A 22,002-nucleotide genomic window follows, 5' to 3' on the forward strand; every position below is an offset into this window, starting at 1 on the left:
ACAAAGAAATGTAAAGGTAAACAAATAAATTCACCAAATTTATTTTATGATGTATTCAGAATTGATGTTGATTTTTTTAGGTGTTAAATTTTCAGGTGTCATCTAAAATGAAGGAGGAAGAAACAACATGCAAACTTAGAAGGTTGGAAAAACTTGTGGAAGACCAATTCCATGATATTCAAACTGAGAATTTATGTTGTATTTATTCTTTATACGAGTGACATCCAAGAAAACTAAGGGCATACATCGAGTGACAAAACTAGTTGCACATGCATTGAAACATATGAATATTTTTTAAATTTATAACTACAATGGTCAATTTCACACTCTACAATACTTGCAGGATTAGTTTCTTTGATGGCACTACAATACCATCTTAATCTATCGTAACACCTATCATCTATTCATTTGTACCATGAATATCGTGCATAGCCAATTCCTTCCCTTTCCAAACCTTGTGGTAACTGAGCTCGACCCCATAATCTCCTTGTATGTCTGTCAACATCATACATGGTCGATATGATGGCTCTCCCCCTCAATCTCTCCATCAAAACATTGGAAACTCAAGCAGTATCAGCTTTAGGATGTCCTCTACTGCGTAAATTGTCATCTCCACACGTATGTATTAAATTACATTTTGTAATGCCAATAAGGTTTTCAAATTTGTGTCTTGAAGCATAGATTCTCCGGGAACAATTGTTTACACTACAAACAAGAGTAAGATTCTCATTATCATTCTTTTTGTATGAAAAAGAACGTCTCGTAGAAATTGCATAATTTTTAGCATAAATTCGAAATTCATCAGCATCCTTGAATATTTGACATTTTCCACGGATGCAATTACTCCAAACGTCTATGGATTTTTTTAACAAACCAACTTCAAGATGACCATCAATATTACTCATGGTGTAATCTTCAGATTCAACCCTATTTTAAGTAATGTAAATTTTTTTTAACACATCTATTTTGCACCTTTTATGAAATTATTATATAAGACACGTGAAATAATACTTATGTTATAGATAACAATGCAAATGATCAGTTGATTGAAAAATATAACTGACACATCATCTAGATTCAAAAGAAGCACACTCACAACAAATTTCTCATCGGTAGTTGCACTCTGGAAATGCATTACCAAGCAAAAAAAAAATCAATGAAAACCCAATTCACGTGGAAAGTAAAAATTAAGATATAAGTTTTTCCTCACAACATTATGGCCTTCCATTTGGTTTTTTCTTCTCACTGCTCTGATGTTATTATTGTCAATCTCATATATGTGTGAAGATGGGTCATGATATGGTCGTCGTCATCTTCATTCAATGTCACATACATCTTCTGATAGGGGGCTAGATATTGCAAGGTAATATTTTGTAGAGAAATATCCATACATTTTCTCCCAAAATTAAGAAATGACTCTGCTAGACTGAAGCCATTAAAGATTGAAATCATATAGAGCTCATTTTATACTCACAGCTACCCAAAATGAAAAATTTGATGATCCAGAATCCATTTATCCAAGAAATCATATAAAAATATGCGTTAACTAAGTGGTTAAAAATTTTATATGTAAAATATTTTACTAACACAAAAATATATATATAAAAAATTATTCATACTAAACCAACAAAGCTCGAATAGAACAAACATGATTCGATGAAACCAACATAAATTGAATAGAAACTATAGATAATTAAAAAAAAAACAAGCGTAAAATAACTAATAATAATTAAAAAAAAATTCACTCATAAACTTGCACAAGCGTACAATAACCAGTAACAATTCCAAAAAAAATTCAAAGTACAACACCCAAAAAACCAATAACATGCTGATGAATTGGACTAACATAAGTTTTACCCTTAAACCAACACAAACTAAGAAAATCCAAATATGTTGACTATCGTGTTTCTCTAGTGTCTTCTACATTGAGCTTTCAATCATATATTTCAAGAAAACTAAAGATCTTGTGGGAACCAGCAAGCTTGTGTGTATGTCATATATATATGTAAAAAAAATTACATATTCAGAATATTATAAATCAATATGAAAGTTGGTGACAAATATAAAATTACTGGACAAATCGAGCAAAGAACAAAGAAGAAGAAAGTCATTTGCTTCGCTTTCTTGCTTTTCCAAAAAGTAGGCTGACTAAGTCATTTGTTTGTCTTCCTTCTTTCTACCTTATGTAATTCGATTCGAAATCTTCATCGTGTCATCCATGGGTTTTACGTTGCTTGGAGTTTTGAAAGAGGTGGTGTAAGGCTAGGGTTGTTGTGGGTCTAAGACGAGAAATAAAATGAGGGAAGTGAGAATGAGATGGGGATAAGAGAGAAGAAACAAACATGGGGATAATAAAAAATATGAAAGAAAATGAATAAAAAATTGATGAGGAAGTTAAAAAAATGTTTTTCCTTCTGTCAAGTATTGTACAAAACTTTTGGAAGGTATGTAGACTGAACACTAACTTGTGTTTGTGGGTGGAGATTTTCCACCAATTTCTTCTATAATTTTTATCTAAAATTATGAAACTAAAACTTAAAATACATGGATTAAAATTAAATTTTATATAATTCGTGAATATAAAATCATTTCTTTTAAAACAAACAAATTCATTTGCATCTAGGGTGATAAACAAATCGATCTGATTCGTGAGTTTTTGGAATCGACAAAATACATATTTAATTTGTATTTAAATTTATCAAACTTGAGCCGAACTCGAACATGTTTAACTTTTATCGAATCGAACTCGAGTCAAAATTATTTTGTTTGATAGTTCGCGAACACCTCATGAACACTTTCGGGCCTTCTATTTCTAAATAATTCACAAATATGTTCAAACATTTCAAGTTAAACTAGAATTTTGAACTCGAACTAAAAAAATTAAAACTTTCGAATTTCAAATAAGTTGGATTTGGCCTTCTATTTCTAAATAATTCACAAATATGTTCAAACATTTCAAGTTAAACTAGAATTTTGAACTCGAACTAAAAAAATTAAAACTTTCGAATTTCAAATAAGTTGGATTTTGAATACACTCGAACTGAAATTGTAATAATCGACTCAATTCGGATGGTTTCGCTCCATAGTGCAAGTGCATAGTCAGCATAAGAACAAGACATTTCCAGCTTTTTCGCCTGGAAATTTCCATCCCCGCCATGGAAGAGGCGGACCCGCCGGAGTGCCCGGTCTGCCTGCAGCCTTACGAAGCCGTCTCCGTGATCCCGCGTGTGCTTTCCTGCGGCCACACCACCTGCGAAGCCTGTCTGAAACAGCTCCCCAACCCCTTCCCCAACACCCTTCGCTGCACTGTTTGCACCCTCCTCGTGAAATTCGGCAGCTGCCCCTCATCCCTCCCCAAGAACCTTGACCTCCTCCACGTATCCTCAGTCCTTCAGCACCAGCCCGCCAAGGGCAATAAGGAGGACTCCCGATCATCTACGAGGGAAAAGAATGAGAATCTGTCGCTTGCTATGCGTTTGATTCCAAAGTCATGGTCGTATGCATTCTATCTTAAATGGAAAAGGTGGATTCTACCTGAGGATAGTGTAATGATCGAGAAAATGGGTACAGGAGATGACTATGGGATGCTTTGTGGAAAAGTTTTGAAGTCTTTCGGGAGTGATCACGTTATGGGGGATGTCGTAAGGGATAATGAAATGTTACGAATGGTTAAAGTTGGGATTTTTACGGAGGATGAAGGCCCAACAAATCTTTTCAAGCATAGTTATGAATCAAAAATTTTGAGCGTTTTGTATGCGATGAAAGAAAAGGAGAGAAGTGAATTGGCTTCCATCTTGCGTTTGAATTTCAGCATCTGTAATGTGGGGAAGGTTTATGGGTTTTGGTATCACGAGAATGATGATAAGTGCGTGTATATTGTTTTTTACAACTTTAATTCATGTGATTTACCCAATAATATGATTAAGAAAAAGGTGGGGGAGAGGTTGAGTATTGATGAAGTGAGAGGCTTTGGAATGCTTGGAATGGAGTTATGTGAAATTTTAAGTTGTTTGCAGTTGGAAGGATTGGTTATTGGTTGTCTGAGTTTGAGTTTTCTTGGTTTCAACAAATTTGGTCGCGTCTTTGTTGATTTAGCCGCGGTCTTGAATATGGGGAGGAGATTGAATGCGGTTATAAGATGGGGTCACAAAGATTTTGAAATTGGTTTGAAGGACTCGATATTGGAAGAAAATCCGGTGTTCATTAGTCCAGAGACAATGTTATATTTTCTTACGAAGTGGGGTTTTGATTTGGATCGTGGGAACTCGGAATGTGAAGTTTTGGGTGCTTCAGATGTTTGGTCAATTGCTTGCTTATTGGTTTGGCTTTTTATTGGAAGCACTTTCTTAGAAGAGATGAGAACTTACGTACATAGTATTGCCAATGCAATTACTGACGAGAAGGAATTTGACTATTCTGGTTTGTATTTAATTTGGTTTGAGAAAACAATGGCTCTGTTAGAAGGTAGACTGGGCTTGGAATGTTCTGTTCTAAACGATGTTTTGTGCAGGTGTCTAGAGTTTGACCCTGAAAATCGACCAAGTATAACAGAACTATGGAAATCCCTAAGAGAGTTGGTTATTCAACCTTGTTATGATAAAAGAATCACATTACAATCGGAAATGAAAAATGAAAACTTAGGCTACTGTGTAGTGCTAGGGGAGCTATGTCAGATAGTCGAGGAAACTAGCGGAAGGCTGATAGGTGTTCAAGGTGATAGTGAAAGAGATAAAGTTGATCAAACTGGAGCCATGAATGGAGATATTGGTGATGGGGTGTCCAAGGGACGTGTCAAATGTAGTGAGATGAAAGGACATTTTGATTGTATCACAGGATTAGCTATTGGAGGTACGTTTTCCAGCATTATATGATTGCCTTTTTTTCCCTGTTCATTTCATTCTGTATAATATATCTACCGTATTTTTTTCTATCCATTTTATTCTGTACAATATATCTATATAGTTTATGCATGAGTTGTGTTTTACGAGGTGTTTGTTTTCCTTGCTTTTTGATGGATTTCGATGACCTTTCAGAAGTTGAAGTTTGACCAGAAGGAAATGACAAAATGACTTGGCATAAACCTTGATTCACTTATCACTATGATGCTTTAATTCTGTATTAGTTTAAAAATGGTTCACCAAAATTGTTGTTGCCTATTCATTGATAGTAACAGAAATCTATAGACTAGAAATGTTGTTGGATCACTTTTTCTCCACATCTGAATGAATAAATTAATCCCGTTACATGAGATGATAAATTGGTAGTAGCTGGATATTGAAGTCTATAAGCAATCCTGAAATTTTATTGATTTCTCTATGGATAAATTCTCATCATATGACACGTTCATTATACTTTTAGCCATTCAGCAGTTTCAACCTATTTCTGCCATCTTGTTTGGTGGAATAACATGTTATGCCATCTTCCTGAATAAGATATTCGGTGTTATGCTATGGTTTTAAGATGAAGAAATGAGTGAAATTGGAAGCAACAAGAAAAACTATAACACTAAAATCAAAGTTATCACAAGTTTGACTGGTTTTTGGGCTTCAATCTAATAGGTTGTAAAGACAACTTTAGATTCATTACAAATCTGCTCGTACGCTATAATTATCAGTTAGTATGTTGATTTTGTAAAGTTTTTGTTTGTGTGTCACTTCGTGTAAGCGGTATATCTGTCAAGCATATGGAAGCAGATTATATAAATCAGCCAGCTATGTACCTGCATTTTTGTGTTTTTCTGAAGCCTCTCAATTGTAATGAACTAAGGTTGCTTTTGGGTTGGAGTAATTGATTTGGGGAATGGATTTGAATGAATACTTAATTTGAATAACTGATTATTTGAAACACATTGTAATGGTTGAAAAAATTACTTGAAATGGACATCAGAGGTTTTGACAGATATGAAAATTATCCACACAAATATAGTGGATTTAAATAAAAATTTCAAATCGTTTTCTCATTAATCATTCCATCCAAATACCATGTCAGCATTTTTTGTTTTTTTTATGAGCTTGATGTTTGATTTCCATTTATTCTTGTGTGTAGGAGATTTCTTGTTCAGCTCCTCATATGATAAGATGGTCCGTGTATGGTCTCTGCAGGTATCTGTTTTGTGCTAAAACTCTTGTTAAAATTGTCGGTCAGTAGGCAAATTTAGGTGTCACCTTCGTGATCAAAAGTCGAGATTTATGCAAGTATCTACAAACTTAAAACGACATTGATTACTGGATAAATTTAGTTGAGGACCCTAAATGGAGCTCAAAATATTGATGATGAAACTATGATTCAAGGACCATAATATGACAGATTACTGCAAAACATTAATATTTCTGAAATTCCTAAGCTAAAACAGCTTTAAAGAAAGACTTTTCAAGGCATTCTGTTAGAAAGATATCTGACCACAAACTTCTCATTCTGTGGAGTGACCTTCCTTACCATTTGCATACAAAACATGCTTCTATTTCCTAAATATATTATGAATAAATATGTTATTCTGGAAATTTTAATTGCATTTATCTGTATGGCATTTGCATAACCATTCATTCATTTTAAGAGAATATCACTAAAGTTGATATATTTGTTTGTAAGTGCATGCAATATACCTTTGCTATGTATGCCATTCATATGTAACCGAAAACATCCAAAATAACTTATTGAAAACTATTTTACAAGACCGAGGACTGCTTAAATTTACTTCAAAGAACTTTTGAAATGCAAGATTTTTTCTTGTTCTTCAAACTGTGGTGCATCTTTATGTATTTTTACGTGGGATTGGTTTTATTATTGGAATACACCGTCTAATATTCTTATTCTTTTTGTCAAATTAATATCAGGATTTTACGCATGTGCATTCTTTTAAAGGTCACGATCATAGAGTTATGGCTGTCTGTTTTGTCGATGGAACAGAACCATTATGCATCAGCGGTGATAATGAAGGTGTTATATGCATTTGGGATGCTAGTTTTCCCTTTAATGATGCTCCAATAAAGAAATTACGCGAGCAGAAAGATTGGCGCTATAGTGGCATTCATGCACTAGCCGTTTCTGGAACTGAATATCTATACACAGGCAGTGGTGACAAATTAATAAAAGCATGGTCGCTGCAGGTATATGTTCTTTCACAACTCCTTCACTAGTTATATTTCAGTCAATAATTGCAGTATTTGAATCAATGCCGCTCAGGATCACACCCTATCGTGTTCTATGAGTGGCCATATGTCAGTCGTGTCATCACTGGAAGTTTGCAATGGTGTGCTTTATAGTGGAAGCTGGGATGGGACTATCCGCTTATGGTCTCTTAGTGATCATAGTTCTTTGGCAGTCTTGGGGGAAGACAAACTCGGAAATGTGGCCTCTATCATGTCTCTTTCTGCAGAGCACGATCTGCTGTTTGTGGGCCACGAAAATGGTTGCATAAAGGTAACATGGTTTCATTTTCTTAAAAAAATTTGTAATGCCAAAAATATGAAGGAAAAAGAAAAAAGAGAAATCTTGAACTTCCAATAGCTTCACTGTGTAGTTGGCATCGTCCCAGTGCATGTGCTGTAAATCAACGTTCTAAAAACAGAAGTTTGCCAATTGTGTGAGCGCAATTTGTGTTTTGATTGGTGATGGAAAGATTGGTCTTATTTTCCTTTTTTTCCTTTTACTCTTTTAGGTATGGCATAACGATGTGCTTCTGCAGTCCACACGGACACGCAATGGTTTTGATTGGTGATGGAAAGATTGGTCTTATTTTGCTTCTTTTTTTCCTTTTAGGTATGGCATAACGATGTGCTTCTGCAGTCCACACAGACACACAATGGTTCGGTCTTCTCTGTCAGGAAGAAGGGGAAATGGCTGTTTAGTGGGGGATGGGACAAAAAAATTTATGTTCAGGTACCCGAGTAAACTACGTGCCATTCTTTCATTAGCAACCACTAATTTCATATACTTTGATTGATATTGGAGTTAAACACACCTCCTCGCTCATACAAAATTGAATCTACCCAACTTTTCAGACAGTTTTTTCAGAACTTGATACCATGTTCTTGAATAGTTTCTGAGCAAACATTATTTATCGAAAATTAAGCATGGTTCCTATTCTTTTTTGCTATTTTCAGTCAAGATTGTGATATGCAGGAAATATCAGAAGATGGAGAAGGAATTAGTTACATTCCCATTGGAACTATTGCATGTGATTCTGTAGTAATCGCTCTCATTTACTGGGAAGGGAAGCTGTTTGTAGGACAGGCTGATAAAACAATCAAGGTATGAATTTTGATTGTTATTATATGCTTGAACACGGAAATATGACTTGGCACCATGGCTAGTGAGGTTATATATAGAAGTTGCTTATCAACTCACGGCCCTTTGGTTCTTGATAGTAAAAAAACTTCTTGGGTGACATCGCCACTTCTTTCTTTGCGGTTTTTGAGCATGATGGTGATTAACTATTACTTCATACTTATTAACTATTCGAGTACAACAATTGTCTTTTGTTAGCTTGTACAACACTTTGAGACAAGTGTCGAAATGTAACATTTGAGTTATTATACAATTTAAAATATTTGAGTTGTTTTTAGTACGATGGTGAAACACTCAATCTTATACCAACAAATTTCTTCATCAGGTCTACCATGGAATGTAAATAGTGCTTGAAGATCTTGCCCACCATGGAATGTAAATAGTGCTTGAAGATCTTGCCCAAAGGTGTAATATTATTACAATATCCTCTAATTAACGAAGTCGTATCGAGTGCAGCAGATGATATGAAATGTTCTGTGGGAAGGTTGTCCTGATACATGTGAGGTTGAATACACGACACAAATTCTGTATGTATGTATATATGAGGAAAAAGCATATGAAAATGGAATATAAATTGGCGTACCAGACTTGTTTCTTTGGTGACGGAGTGGTGCTTCGTACATACACATTAATCAGACTCATAGACCCCGTGTGTATTTGAACTCAATTTGTTTTCAGATTTATTGATACAACTATATAATTATGTGTAAAAGCAAGCTGATGGGGCAAAAAATGTTGACAAATTCAGTCATGAATTTTGAATTAACATATTCTGGACCTTGATTATTCAGTTACCTATGTGGAAGGCAAAATGCAGGTAAGTACCTCTGATGAATTTCAAACCATTGGTGTTTATAGGAAGTAAAAACAGAGAGAACAATAAAATAATAATATACCTTCAACTCTCACATAAATTATGGTATGACACATAAATTATGGCATTGTCATATCAAATATTATGGCATCTCAATATATATATATATATATATATATATATATATATATAGATAAAGAATAAACGAATGTATACATTGTTGGCTTGTACAACACTTCTCCGCAAAAGTGCGACACACTTTGTTTAAAGATAAACTTCTTCAAGTTACACTTCTTGCAATCTACATTAACATCTGCGATACTAACCAGCACACAATTCCATAACCTATAGAACATAGTTCCTGCTCCTAACCTCTCGAAATGGAATGCTGCCCCCATACCGTCCATAGAAACTATATGCAGACGTTGAATATCTCCTCAATAACATGCCAACTTGGATGAAAATCGAAATCAAGAAACTGTGGAATGTCTCCTCATCTCCTCCTAGCACCAATTTATACTTGAAGAATGCTAAGGCAAGAAACGCTGCCGAAAGCTCGGTCACAAGAGAGATAAATATCAGGAAATGCTTCCTAGATGCAGTTCTTGGAAATTATGATGCCGTATAATGAGTAGAAGCTTTGAATAAGTATCCAGATATGCTCTCAGTTCATTTTCTCCAATGCCATTACAGAACTTGAGTGACAATAAAAACATCAGGCATGTACCTTTCAGCAAGAGAACAAGTCTCCACTATACATACAATTCTTGAGACTCCATTGGAGAAGACCAGTACCGAAATAGAGATTCAACAGTTACCCTCCTTGTTGCGCTAAGCATTGAAATAAAAAAACGACAACCATCGATTTTATACTCCTCGAGTGGGTTTCTATGCCCAAAACTTCTTACATTCACCTAAACCAGTGAAAAAACTGTGATAACATATAAAGCTTCATTTATCAAAAAGCACATGACACGTGGATACACAATAATGTTTTATACCGCAGAGCTAAGCCTGTTCATGTTTACAAGATGATCCCTCCAGAAGCAATCCAGAGTTTTCACAAGAACAGCCCTCTGTAGATAAAGAAATTACATTGTCAGAGAATAATAGGTTCATGACGAGCGAAAATTGCATTTTTTGTCTCTTGTTACAGATGTTAATTTTGTATTTAATAATACAAGTATCGCAATGCTAAGATATTTGATGTTTGGTGTAAGAAATAGTTAATTTGGCCGATGATATCAGCAAGGCCAAATTCTCAAGTCAAAACTAATATTTTCCTAAATTTCAATTTAAATGCAGATATCAATACTCAAAAATTAAAATCTCCAGAATTTCAGTAAAAACCCCTCAACACTCTGGCTCTTGAACTTAAAACTTGATTTTTAGTTGAGTGCTCCACAAAAAATGAACCGAATAGAAACTGCTTCAAAATTGGAGAAAGTTTAACACTGGGTAACAATTGCTGCAAAATTACTTAAATGTATTGGCAGGTGATGCAGTACTAAGAAAGAAATTAGAATCGTAAAAGATTAAAACTGAAAGTCCCTCTATGACTTCGGAACCAAAAAAATAAAGGTAATTTTGCCTTCATTAGAGCATGAGAACCACATAATAGAGGAAATACCTCTATTTCTTTCACATAGGCAGAGTCATAGCCTGATTCTTGAATGTAGTCGAGATAGGACGCTATCAGAAAATCACCAAGGTACTTGCAAAGAAGATTAACAGTTGATCTGAACTCCCCATCTCTGACACAAACATAAAAAACGAAGGAGAAAGAATAATCAAGATTTGAAAGAGCATAGACTCAAAAAGTATAAACATTGATGACATAAAGCATACTAACTTTGTGGAATCATCAGAACATATGGTTAGCCAGCGTTTCAACGCCAAACTCTTCATGCGGATACCTCGAAAAACATTTGGAGGTTTTGGCAAAGTGGGAAGATGAAAGTTATCAATGTCTATAGTTTTTAAGTTGTGAAGTTGGGCGACTGATTGTTGCAAGGCTTCCTCAGTGACCCCTGTAAATGAGTCTAGAGGGAGTCCAATTCTTTAGCGTACATATTCATTGAGAAACAAATGCTGTAAGATAATGAAAATGGAAATACCCACCACTCAAAACATTCCCAGAAACATCACTGAATTCCTTCAATAGTTTTCCCAAACTCCAGCTGCTTGGGTGCTAAATTAGATAGTACCTTTTTTTAGCAAAAACAAAAAAACAAAGGAACAGATCACTTGGGAAACACACAAACTAATTCATAAACCTTTTTTGGATTTGCATGCTTCAAAATAATTTCATCTGCCACCGCTTGCATATACCTAAATCAGAATTCCAATTTTGTTCAGAAAACTAAAAAAAACAGCCACTAAGATAAGAGAGCTTTTACTTATTTCATGTATAATGAAATTTTATAACCCTCAATCAACAACCTAAGAAGAGTGCTTCATGCTGTGAAACAGAGAGTAAAAACATTATAAAGAGTTGCTAGTCATTTTCTCTATATGATGTCTGATAAAATGATCGACCTCTTGGCACTTCTTGGAATTGGTAAAGATGTTAGATGAGCCTCTTCTGTCATCCACATTTTCCATATCTTTTTTATTTTTGGAAACTTGAATGTTTGTGCATGACTCGGGCACTTACAAAAATATATTTTGGCACATGGATACATCATAGAGTATGAGCATGCAAAGTACAGAAGTCGGATAATTACTTTCTTCAGTTTTCACAAAGCGTACATTTGAAAGTTTAAAGGTACTCACTGAAAAATGTGATCTGAACAACTTTCAGAATCACCAGTTAATATCAATTGGCGAAGATCATAAACATGTTTTCTTTGGACCTGCACAGCACAGTGAGAGCTTACACTAAAATAAACAATATATGCTAAAAATTACAAATTTATTAGTACTGAGAAATATTGATATAACAGTTAGATTGAACATCTTAGCTACTCTTGCTTAAATTAAATAGTAATGGTATCATTCAAGTCTTAGCCAGTAAGATGATACCTCTAAAACTTCATCAAACTCCACAAGACTCTTTCTTATGCCAAAGAAATATTTTTCAGCATTAATTTGCAGGGATAAAAGCTGAGAAGGCAGCATTAGAAGGATCAGTTAAAATATGTCCGCATACAAGAAAAGGGAGAAAACAATAAATATGACAGTACCAAGTATACCTGTTTCACAATTGAATGCCCCTCTATTGGAATATCCTCATCATTAGTGATTCTAGATATAAGTTTGACCGCCCACTCAGTGTCGAAATTAAATTTCTGAAACATCTCATCTTGCAAGCTGTTAGGGAATCAATCATGTAAGATAACATTAATACTTAATTCCCACCAATAACAGAAAACAGATCCATCAAAATGCATAAACAGTAAACCCCTGAAGGAAAAGCAATACTGTTTTTTCTACATAGTTTTCTTGTTTATTTCATTTGGAAACCTGTATGTCAAGATTTGGGAACTATGTTCCAGAAGGTTCTGACAAAACTACTACTTTGGCCTGCTCCCATTGAGTTCCTTACTGTAATTTTCTATGAATACCGAATTCTATCTTCTTCTTTTTTGTTGAATTTCGAAACAATTACAAATATGTTACATCAAAGAAAAGGTTGCTTAAATCTTTAAAAAAAGGTTGCTTAAACAAGACGTTTCGAGCTACAAATTCCAGAACCATCAATACTTGATCTCTTCTTCCTAGGCAACATAATAATGAATTTAGATTTTGCATCCTTGAAGACCCCTAAACTTTTCTGTACCTGCTCGGATATATATACTTATTCTTGAATAAGTGGAAGAATGCTTGAATACAAAGAAGGCGGAAGATGAATAATTCAAGGAGACTCTCTTGCCACTTGATTTATTCTATAATATCACTGGTTCTAAAGTATTACACAAACTATGTGAAACAAGCATCTAAAAAACTTTACAATATACCTAACCATAAATCGAGTTGATCCAGGATCCCCTTGCCTCCCTGCTCTGCCGCGTAGCTATAATAAAGCAATATTATCCTAATTAGGTATGTGTAAGTGACTGCTAAACAAATAACATAATCACACCACTTGATAGGAAACATAAGAATCAAATGGAGGATGAGAGCTAGAGAAACACACTTACATCATATGCAACAAATATATACTGAATATTCTCGAAATAGTCTGATTTTTTTCCGCTCAAATAATTTTGTCTCTATGTTCCTATTGAGGAAGAAAAGTCTTTAAAGACTCCTAAATGAATAAATATTTTTTTATATAGGAAACTATGTTATATTCATTAATTGAAAGCGATAATTACAGCTAGCGGCAAGTGATTCACATAGAAAGAAATAAAACAGACAAAAGCACTAAATGGATAAATATCATTATGTACTCCAAACATTCCTCTGATTTATCACAAGCTAAACCCCTACTACAGTGGAAAATTCACCTGGTTATCGATCCTCCGAGACTCGTGTAGAGAAGTTCCAATCACATGAAGACCACCGAGCCTTTTCACCTCTAACCCTTCATTATATGAGTGAGTTTCACAGTCCTTTAGAACTGATAGATAAGCAAGAGAAATAGATGGGCCAAGGGGGTACATCTCTGACTGCTCATTAACAAGCTTTTGTAACTCTGCCAAGTCTATAGATTGGCTCATTTCAATAGACTGAGAAATCATAGCTCTTGCCTCATCATATGTCCATATCTTACCCTCGCTTTTGCAAACATATTTAGCTGAAATATCGACACAGAACCAAATCATTACAAAGGGTCAAATACACAATACTGAAAAGAAACAGTGTTTCCTTGAAATCGGAATTAAAAGTTGATAATACAGACCCATAAGAGCGGTCTTAGCAAGCAAACCTAGTGATGATGGTCCAACGTTTACCTTAGACAAGGCCTGCATTAGACTGCACGTGTTAGGGATTATGAAGAACTGTCATTAAAATTGGTTTTTCATTATAGAATCAGTTGTCACCTTCTTTGAAGTTGGACCTCTATCAATTTCTAAATCAGGAACCTTTTGTGTGAGTAAAGAAAGCAAGGAGTCCTCCAAGACTTCTTTAGCAAGCATCTGATGAAGAGAATACACATGCCACTGTTAAATGTCACTGTTACACTAGTCACAGTTTCAACTTCGAGCAAAATAAAATGAAAACTAGCATGTACAATACGAAATTTCCTCCTCAAGATAAGATTCAAGTCATTATCGCCTGATAAAACTCCTGAATGTACATTTACCTTAGGATTTCCTCCAAGTATTATATCAGTGCCCCTGCCAGCCATATTTGTTGATAGGGTAATTGCATGTTTTCTACCGGCCTGGGCAATAATTTCAGCTTCTCTAGCAGCATACTATAAAAGGTATATTGTTAATGTGTACATATTATCAGACCGTGTATAAGATGGTGAATCAGAAACGAACCTTCGGGCGTGCATTGAGTACATTGTGAGGAATTCCCCTTTCGCTCAACAAAGCTGACAGATATTCTGAATTTTCAACACTGAATCAATAAAAAAAATGTCATCATATGACCTATGATATCTGGATTTAAAAGATACAGATCAACCAAAAGACGGTGAATGAGGATATAGATTTCATAAAGACTGGTTGAGTAATATATTTCTAGTGACAACAGATATCAAGCTCATTTGTCTATGAAAACACATTATCGACTTATTTGTCTGTGAAATCATACCTAGTAGTCCCAACCAATACCGGGCGACCATACCGAAACATATCCTCGATCTCTTTCTGAACATATACCCATTTACCTCGTGCAGTCTAAAAAAATACACGATAGTAACATGATGAAGTAATGGTCCATTGGAAAGTAGAATAACTTTATATTAGATGTCTTACTGCAAATGCTTGGATGGGTAAATCTTTACGAATGTTGGATTTATTTGTGGGTACTTCAATAACTGGCATTTGAAACATTTTCAAAAATTCCTTCTCCTATGGCAGCGAACAGGAAGCTTTTACATATAAGAAATCTTCAAGAATCACAATTGCATAAATTAAGATGAATTAACCTCGGTTTTTGCCGTCCCAGTCATCCCTGATAGCTTAGGATAAAGTTTGAATAATGATTGATAAGTAATTTGGGCAACAACAACAGAATCAGCCTACAACATTCAGAAAGTATGCATGTATTATACAAAATTAGTTAGTAAGGATGTAATCATGACACGCAAATCTTTGAAAACCAAGTGCTTAATGTGCTAGCACCTGAATCTTTAGCCCTTCTTTTGCCTCCACAGCCTGATGGATGCCCTCAGACCACCGCCTTTTTTCTTCAACTCTACCAGTCAACTGCAAAAGTGAACAACTGAAAATATTCCATATGAAAGAAACTGCACAAACAATAGACAAAATTTCACTTCATTTTCGCCATAGTAAACTACAAGCCACTTTGCCATGACAAAAGCTAGATGAAAATTCTATTTATAATAACCGGCCAAAAAGGCATGATATTCAGAATCTTTATGCCATGTAGCATAAAGTTTCAAAAAACTAACCAGGAAAGCTTTTTATAAATGCAAATGAAAAATATCGCCATTGAAAAGTATGTCATCGGCCATTTTTCAAGTATCAATGGTGGTGTAAGCATTTAACTAGCTGAATCAGGTATTTCACCAGTTAAATACCTCATTAATTATAAGAGCCTTTCCATTTCGGACAATATATTCCACATCACGCTTGTAGAATTCTTTGGCTTTCAATGCGTTCATGACAAACCTGTGAAATTTCAATTGTATATTTGAAAACCTTAAATTTGTAGATTCATAAGATTGTGTCATAATGAAGCAAATAAAGTTAATCCTACTATCCTTAACAGTCATTTTACAGTCAATCTAAAGAATAACTAGAAGTGGCATAAGAACTAGAATTGAACACAAAGTCCAAGAAACTAAAAAGTAAGTTATTCTCTTGAAAATAAACTGGGAAACAAAATTTGATAGTATGATCAAAATCCACCTAGCCCAAGGATCATTTTCATCCCAAAGGTCATTTGTTTCCAGAGCCATCTCTGCTAGTACTATTCCTCCCTCAGTAAGTTCCACAGACTTATCCTTGAGCTCCACGTTGTAATGCTGTTAATTAAAAAAAATGTTCAGTATAATCTACCAGACTTATTTAAAAAGAAAAGGAAATAATTGGGACTAACGGGTCCTTGTATCAGCAGTTCAGCTACTCTGGCTGCAACTGGATATCGAGCAGCATCTTTACTTGCCTGGCATAAATAAATGAATTGAAAAAAGAAACAAACAAGATAATCCTTCAAAGACCCGATTTAGATTATTAGGATTTTAAGCAAGTGCTACACCAACAAAGTTCAAAAGACCAAGTGCTTCAATATTTTGCCCTTTATCTAATTCTTTAAGTTATTTTGGTTTGTAGGGGTGCTATAAAGGATTCAAATATTTACAATGCACACAGACATGAGATTGAGCAGATTCTTTGCCATATTACCTCACCGCTTATCAATAAAGGATTGCGACCCTCATCAATTAGAACAGAATCCACTTCATCGACTATGGCAAAATGGAAGGGCTTTGGCCTGATTCCAGATGAAACACTGCTATCAGTTATCATAAGATTACCCAATCTAAGCATGGTAAATAGAATTAACGGATACCATCTCATCACCAGCTGTTCGCTGCTTGCAGCAAGATTATCTCGTAAGTAGTCAAAACCAAGTTCCTGACATAATAGAAAAACAAAAAAATACGCATATATTGACAGATGACAAAAAACATTAATGTGGCACCAATATATTCAATTTAGAGCAAGAAGAAACTTCGTATGTGTGTTCATGCACTGAATGGAACCATTAAAAACTTACAGAATTATTAGTGTATGTAATATCACATTTATAGTTGGACCTTCTCTCATCAGGTGTCATACCCCTCTGCATTTACAGGATGAAATTAGACAGTGATTGATTTCCAACAACGCGGATAAGTAAATCTTATGCATTAATATTCCATTTAACAAAACAAACATTCCCTCTGCTTCAGTTTGAATTCTTAACAGACGAATTCTACTTCTATTTATTTTATGGTAACATAGGATACAGATAGAAGCTCTCTCAGATCTCTGTTAAAACTCTCAAAAACCTTATAGCAGGTGGGATACATAAATAAGCATTGTGGTTCCCCAAACAACCCATCTGGTTAAGAACATTGAAATATCTATATGTGAGCATTTTAATAGAGTATTCGTAACAATGCATATTTAAACAAGAAGGATATGGACCAATCCACTTACTTCTATCTCTTTTCTCTAGCTATCACTTAATCCTATATCATTCAACACATTTTTTAGGGGTGAATTTTGTTCTATTAAAAAAATGAAATACGGAACACGATAAAAAGGATAAGGTTCCATCAGAAAGCATTATCCAATGGAATATATGATATGAAGTAACCTACTTGGATAAGTCCCACTGAAAGGCCTAGAAATCGATGCACGCGGCCCATCCACTCGGCATCCCGTTGAGCAAGGTAATCATTAACTGTAACCACTGTCACAGAAGCATGTGTTTAAGCACCAAGTCCAACAAAAACAACAAAGTACAACCAGCCCCATGATGCATCCGTGCAGATTATCACCAACAAATTCAGCACTACGACATTGATCATGTGTGTGATACATTGGGGAAAAACATATCAATAGCTACACAATTTGTACACTTTCGAATATCAATAATAAACAGTTTTGCGACAGTTAGCATTTGATTATTTTAGATCCGTAGCAAAAATAGAAGAGACATACCATGAACACCCTCCCCACTCAGAGCATTGAGATAAGCTCCTAAAGTTGACACCAAAGTTTTCCCTTCTCCAGTTTTCATTTCTGCAATGCAGCCATCATGAAGCACAGCTCCTCCAATAATCTGAGATAAAATTTTGGGACAAGATAAAAATATATTTGACTCGAAAACCACTACTAGGTACAAAGTATACGCATTCAGGTATCAGAAAATTTAAACAACAATCACCTTGATATTCGAACAATTGCACTAACAAATACCAAATTTCAAATTCTCAGGAACTTTCACTGTTACAATCTCAAACACACATTTGAATGCAAATTATTAAAATGCTAGAATTCTTTCCTTCCAAAGATATCCACGAATTTCTTTGGAATTTAATAATTTCCGAGGCAATCTAATTAATACCGCGCGTAATCACACATGAACAAAACAAGAAAGAAGAAAAAAGTAAAAAACCAATGTAGTGCTGAAGTATTTACGCATAGAGGACCTGAACATCAAAATGACGCATGCCAAGCTTCCTTTTAGCTGCTTCCCGGACCACCGCAAAAGCCTCTACAAAAGTGCATCACAAGATCACGAAATTACATGTCAAAACACTAATTTCCAAGAAAAGAACCAAAATCAAGACCCATAAAGAAATATAACCCAGAATTACCGCATAAAGATTAAACTTTTGAGAAAAAGATTCATTGAAAACATTGAATATTTATTGAAAAAATCATCAAAAACAGATTAGAAAAACCACACCAGCTTGAATACTAGCTAGAGTCTCTCCCTCTCTCAACCTGCGTCGAAACTCCACGGTCTTTGCGCTCAACTACATTAACAATACTTTAAATTATCAGAAAAATTCCAACAAAACTGAATCAACTAGTCCGATAAAAATGTAAAAACTATATAACAACCTGTTCATCAGAGAGCTTCTCGATATGGGGTTCGAAGGCATTGACGGAATTCACAAGTCTGTAATAATCTTTAACCACCCAGTAATTCAAGCTACTCAAGCCACTCCATGTCTTCTTAATCCCACCAATTTTTTCCTGAAAAGATAGAAACTTTATAGACCCTAAACTATAGGTTAGGGAGGCGTTAGCGGATATGCTGCAAAGCTGTACCTTGAGGGAAGCGGAAACGGTGAAGGTAAAGGGAGTGGAACCGCAGCGGCGTATATGGAGTACACGAGGAGGAAAGACGGATGGAGAGAAGCATGTGTTTTTGGGGCATGCGAGAGTTGTATTTTGACGGCGGAGCTGCGGTGGTCGGAGGAATGAAATGGTGGCGGTGGTTGTCATGGTGGTGGCCATTGGGCGAGGTTTTGGGTTTTTCAATGCCAATGTTTGAGTTTAATTTTCAAATTAGCATTTATTTATGTTAAAATTAAAATTAAATACCATTTTTTTTAATATTTGATTCATATTATCTCGAAACTAACATGAAAATTAATTAAAAATAACATAATATATATATATATATATATATATATTATACATTTTTGATATCCTGCACACCTATCGTACACATCTTTATTAGCATCGATCAGATGTCACTCACCCATTGGATAATTTATATATATATATATATATTATTATATATATATATCTATACTATTATATTAAGTGTGAGTGCTTTGGAATAACTACCTTTGAGGACACCAAAATATTTAATTCCATAATTACTCTTCACCATACTTAAAACATTTTCAAGTCACTCCATATTTTAAATAAAAAAAATTAAAATAAAAATTTTTTTTTAAATTGAACAACTTTTTTAAATCAAAAATAATTTTATATTAATTATTTAATATTATTAGATCAAATTAAAAATAATAATAACAAATAAAACGTATTTGCAACTTTTAGTGATATATAATTCGCTTATTGTTTAGAAACCCTTGCTCCTGATTTTCCACTGACAGTACTCAATTTGGGTGTTTAGGTTAACGTCTACCATTTCCCGGCTCACAGAGCGGCTGCGGAGACAATGTGGCGATCGCCGGCGTTTCGAGCGAATCTACGGAGGCGCGTGGTTGTGTCAAATTTGCTTCATCCTACGGTTCATTCTCAGGTATCATGTCATGATATCTCGACTCTTCGACCTGATGCATCCTTATTTCGGTTCTCGAATTCATGGGTCTCGAAAAAGTCTGAGTTTTATCAAAGAAATATATTTTTCTCATCGAGTGCATTTGAGAGCTGCCAGGATTCACCATCTGAATCGCAGATTGCCGAGGCTGACGAGGCCGCGGAGGATTTTGATTTTAGCTCAACGAGTACTTTGGATGAAAATGATATGTTTGCTTCATCGAAATATGAGAGTGGGGATTCTATTTTTGAAGAAGGGGCTGATAGCGTAGAGGTTGATGAGGGAATTGGTGAAACTTTTGTTGGGGAAATGGCGATGCAGGATGAGGGTATTGAGGTAGTAAAGGAGAATGACAGGGATAGAGTGGAGAGTTTGTTGTCTCTGCTTCAAAGTAGGGGTACCGTAACTGGGTCAGTAGTTTCTCATTTTGAAGAAATGGGTTTGATTTTGAATGAAGAATTTGTATTAAAGGTTCTTGGTACACCATGTGTTCCAGCGGAAAATTTGATCAGCTTTGCTAGATGGGCACTGCAGAAGCTGGATTTTAAGGTTACTACGCGAGTGGTGGGTTCGCTAGTTAGCACGATATGCCAGGAAAACAGTAAGAGAGATGCGTATACATTGTGGGATTTTGTGAATGAGATTGGGGAGAAGAAGGGGTTGGTGAGCACAGAGAGTTTAAACGAATTAATAGGGCAGTTTTCAAGGTTCGGGAGAGGGAAGGCTGCGTTTGATGTGTTCAATAAGTTTGAGGACTTTGGTTGTCTCCTAAATGCCGAGTCATATTACTTTACCATCGAAGTTCTTTGTAAGAGGTCTTTTTATGATTGGGCATTCCTAGCTTGTGAGAAGATGCTAGAGGCAGATAAATTGCCTGCTATTGAGAGAGTTGGAAAGATAATTTCTTACTTGTGCAAAGGAGATAGGGCTAAAGAAGCACATTTGGTTTATCTATATGCAAAAGATAAGAAGATTTATCCTCCCAAGTCGTCTATCGATTTCTTGATTAGCTCTCTTTCTCGAACTAAGAGAACAGGCAAGGGAACTGAACAGGAACTTGATAAAGAACTCGATAAAGAAACTGTATCACTGGCTTTAGAGATGTTAAACGATTATCCAGGAGTAGATCGAAAGTCTGCGATTAAACCATTTTCAAGTGTCCTTAAAAAGTTGTGTTGGATTCAAGATGTCGGCAGGGCAAAAAGGTTGTTACTTGAAATGATTGATGCAGGTCCGCCTCCTGGAAATTCCAGCTTCAACTACGTAATCAACGGGCTTACAAAAGCTGGGGAAATGGATGAAGCATTGAAAATAATGGAAATTATGAAAACCAGAGGTTTAAAACCCGATGTGTACACATATTCTGTAATCATGAGTGGTTATGCAAGGGACGGTGCAATGGAGGAAGCATGCAAGATATACGACGAAGCCAAAAAGAAGCATTCCAAGCTCGCTCCAATAACCTACCACACGCTCATTCGTGGATTCTGCAGGCTTGAACAATTTGACAAGGCTGTGGATATATTAGGGGAGATGAAAGAATATGGAGTTCAGCCTAGCCACGATGAGTACAATAAACTGATAAAATCAATCTGTTTAAAATCTTTAGACTGGGAAGCTGCGGAAAAGCTTCGAGATCAGATGGGAGAGAACTGCTTGATTCTTAACGGGAGAACGAAGGCACTTATAAGTGCAGTCAAGGAGTTGACGGAAGGAGATCTGGAGGTATCTTCGCCCGTATAATCCACTACAAGATGTATGACATCCTGCTGAAGCTTATACTGCACCGATAACTACCCATTTTTTTGCCTTTCGTAGGTAGCGTTTTTTTTTTTCGAAAGTGATGTTTGGTGGTGAAGATTCTGAAATGGATGTCTTACTATATGGTGTGTATGCATGTCATTTGAAATTTTGGGTAGCTGAGGCCTATGGTTTCAGATGTATTTCTTTGTGGAGTTGTAGCCTTCAATCTTTCATCTTAGTTAAGTCAAATAAACAAGACTAAGAGAAACCTTTTGCTTCAA

At 35.3% G+C, this 22,002-nt stretch overlaps 3 protein-coding genes across 7 annotated transcripts; 2 read left to right on the plus strand and 1 right to left on the minus strand.

Annotated features, from left to right (window-relative positions):
• Positions 1-3,069: 3,069 nt before the first annotated feature.
• Positions 3,070-8,998, plus strand: LOC140819314 (uncharacterized). 4 transcript variants are annotated; one of them, XM_073179337.1, is made up of 7 exons: positions 3,070-4,848; positions 6,046-6,101; positions 6,834-7,106; positions 7,183-7,419; positions 7,759-7,878; positions 8,122-8,250; positions 8,612-8,998. In XM_073179337.1, exons 1-7 carry the CDS (start codon positions 3,156-3,158, stop codon positions 8,627-8,629), a joined length of 2,526 nt encoding a protein of 841 aa, XP_073035438.1. In that variant the 5' UTR covers positions 3,070-3,155; the 3' UTR covers positions 8,630-8,998. The 4 variants fall into 4 exon arrangements, 2 of the variants coding, with proteins under 2 accessions (XP_073035438.1, XP_073035439.1); XR_012115200.1 differs by lacking the exons at positions 8,122-8,250; positions 8,612-8,998 and having other exon boundaries at positions 7,263-7,419; XR_012115201.1 differs by lacking the exons at positions 8,122-8,250; positions 8,612-8,998 and having other exon boundaries at positions 7,263-7,419; positions 7,658-7,795.
• Positions 8,999-9,492: 494 nt separating this feature from the next.
• On the minus strand, positions 9,493-19,220 carry LOC140819386 (protein translocase subunit SECA2, chloroplastic). Its single transcript, XM_073179464.1, has 32 exons — positions 19,012-19,220; positions 18,802-18,936; positions 18,644-18,713; positions 18,384-18,448; positions 17,893-18,013; positions 17,550-17,641; positions 16,961-17,026; positions 16,754-16,818; positions 16,588-16,675; positions 16,283-16,348; positions 16,093-16,208; positions 15,762-15,852; positions 15,343-15,426; positions 15,147-15,239; positions 14,974-15,069; positions 14,810-14,895; positions 14,536-14,614; positions 14,352-14,465; positions 14,089-14,184; positions 13,947-14,010; positions 13,552-13,841; positions 13,060-13,115; positions 12,295-12,412; positions 12,125-12,205; positions 11,876-11,955; positions 11,377-11,431; positions 11,222-11,291; positions 10,953-11,142; positions 10,731-10,854; positions 10,102-10,176; positions 9,828-10,014; positions 9,493-9,645 (listed from the first exon to the last, which is right to left on the minus strand). Exons 1-31 carry the CDS (start codon positions 19,198-19,200, stop codon positions 9,853-9,855), a joined length of 3,177 nt encoding a protein of 1,058 aa, XP_073035565.1. The 5' UTR covers positions 19,201-19,220; the 3' UTR covers positions 9,493-9,645; positions 9,828-9,852.
• A 571-nt stretch (positions 19,221-19,791) lies between these two features.
• LOC140819577 (small ribosomal subunit protein mS80 (rPPR6)) lies at positions 19,792-22,002 on the plus strand. 2 transcript variants are annotated; one of them, XM_073179720.1, is made up of 2 exons: positions 19,792-20,245; positions 20,300-22,002. In XM_073179720.1, the coding sequence occupies exons 1-2, from the start codon at positions 19,877-19,879 to the stop codon at positions 21,719-21,721; spliced, it is 1,791 nt and encodes a 596-aa protein (XP_073035821.1). In that variant the 5' UTR covers positions 19,792-19,876; the 3' UTR covers positions 21,722-22,002. The 2 variants fall into 2 exon arrangements, with proteins under 2 accessions (XP_073035821.1, XP_073035820.1); XM_073179719.1 differs by having other exon boundaries at positions 19,792-22,002.

This window comes from Primulina eburnea, chromosome 18 (assembly GCF_022965805.1).
Source record: "Primulina eburnea isolate SZY01 chromosome 18, ASM2296580v1, whole genome shotgun sequence".
Lineage (NCBI taxonomy): Eukaryota > Viridiplantae > Streptophyta > Magnoliopsida > Lamiales > Gesneriaceae > Primulina > Primulina eburnea.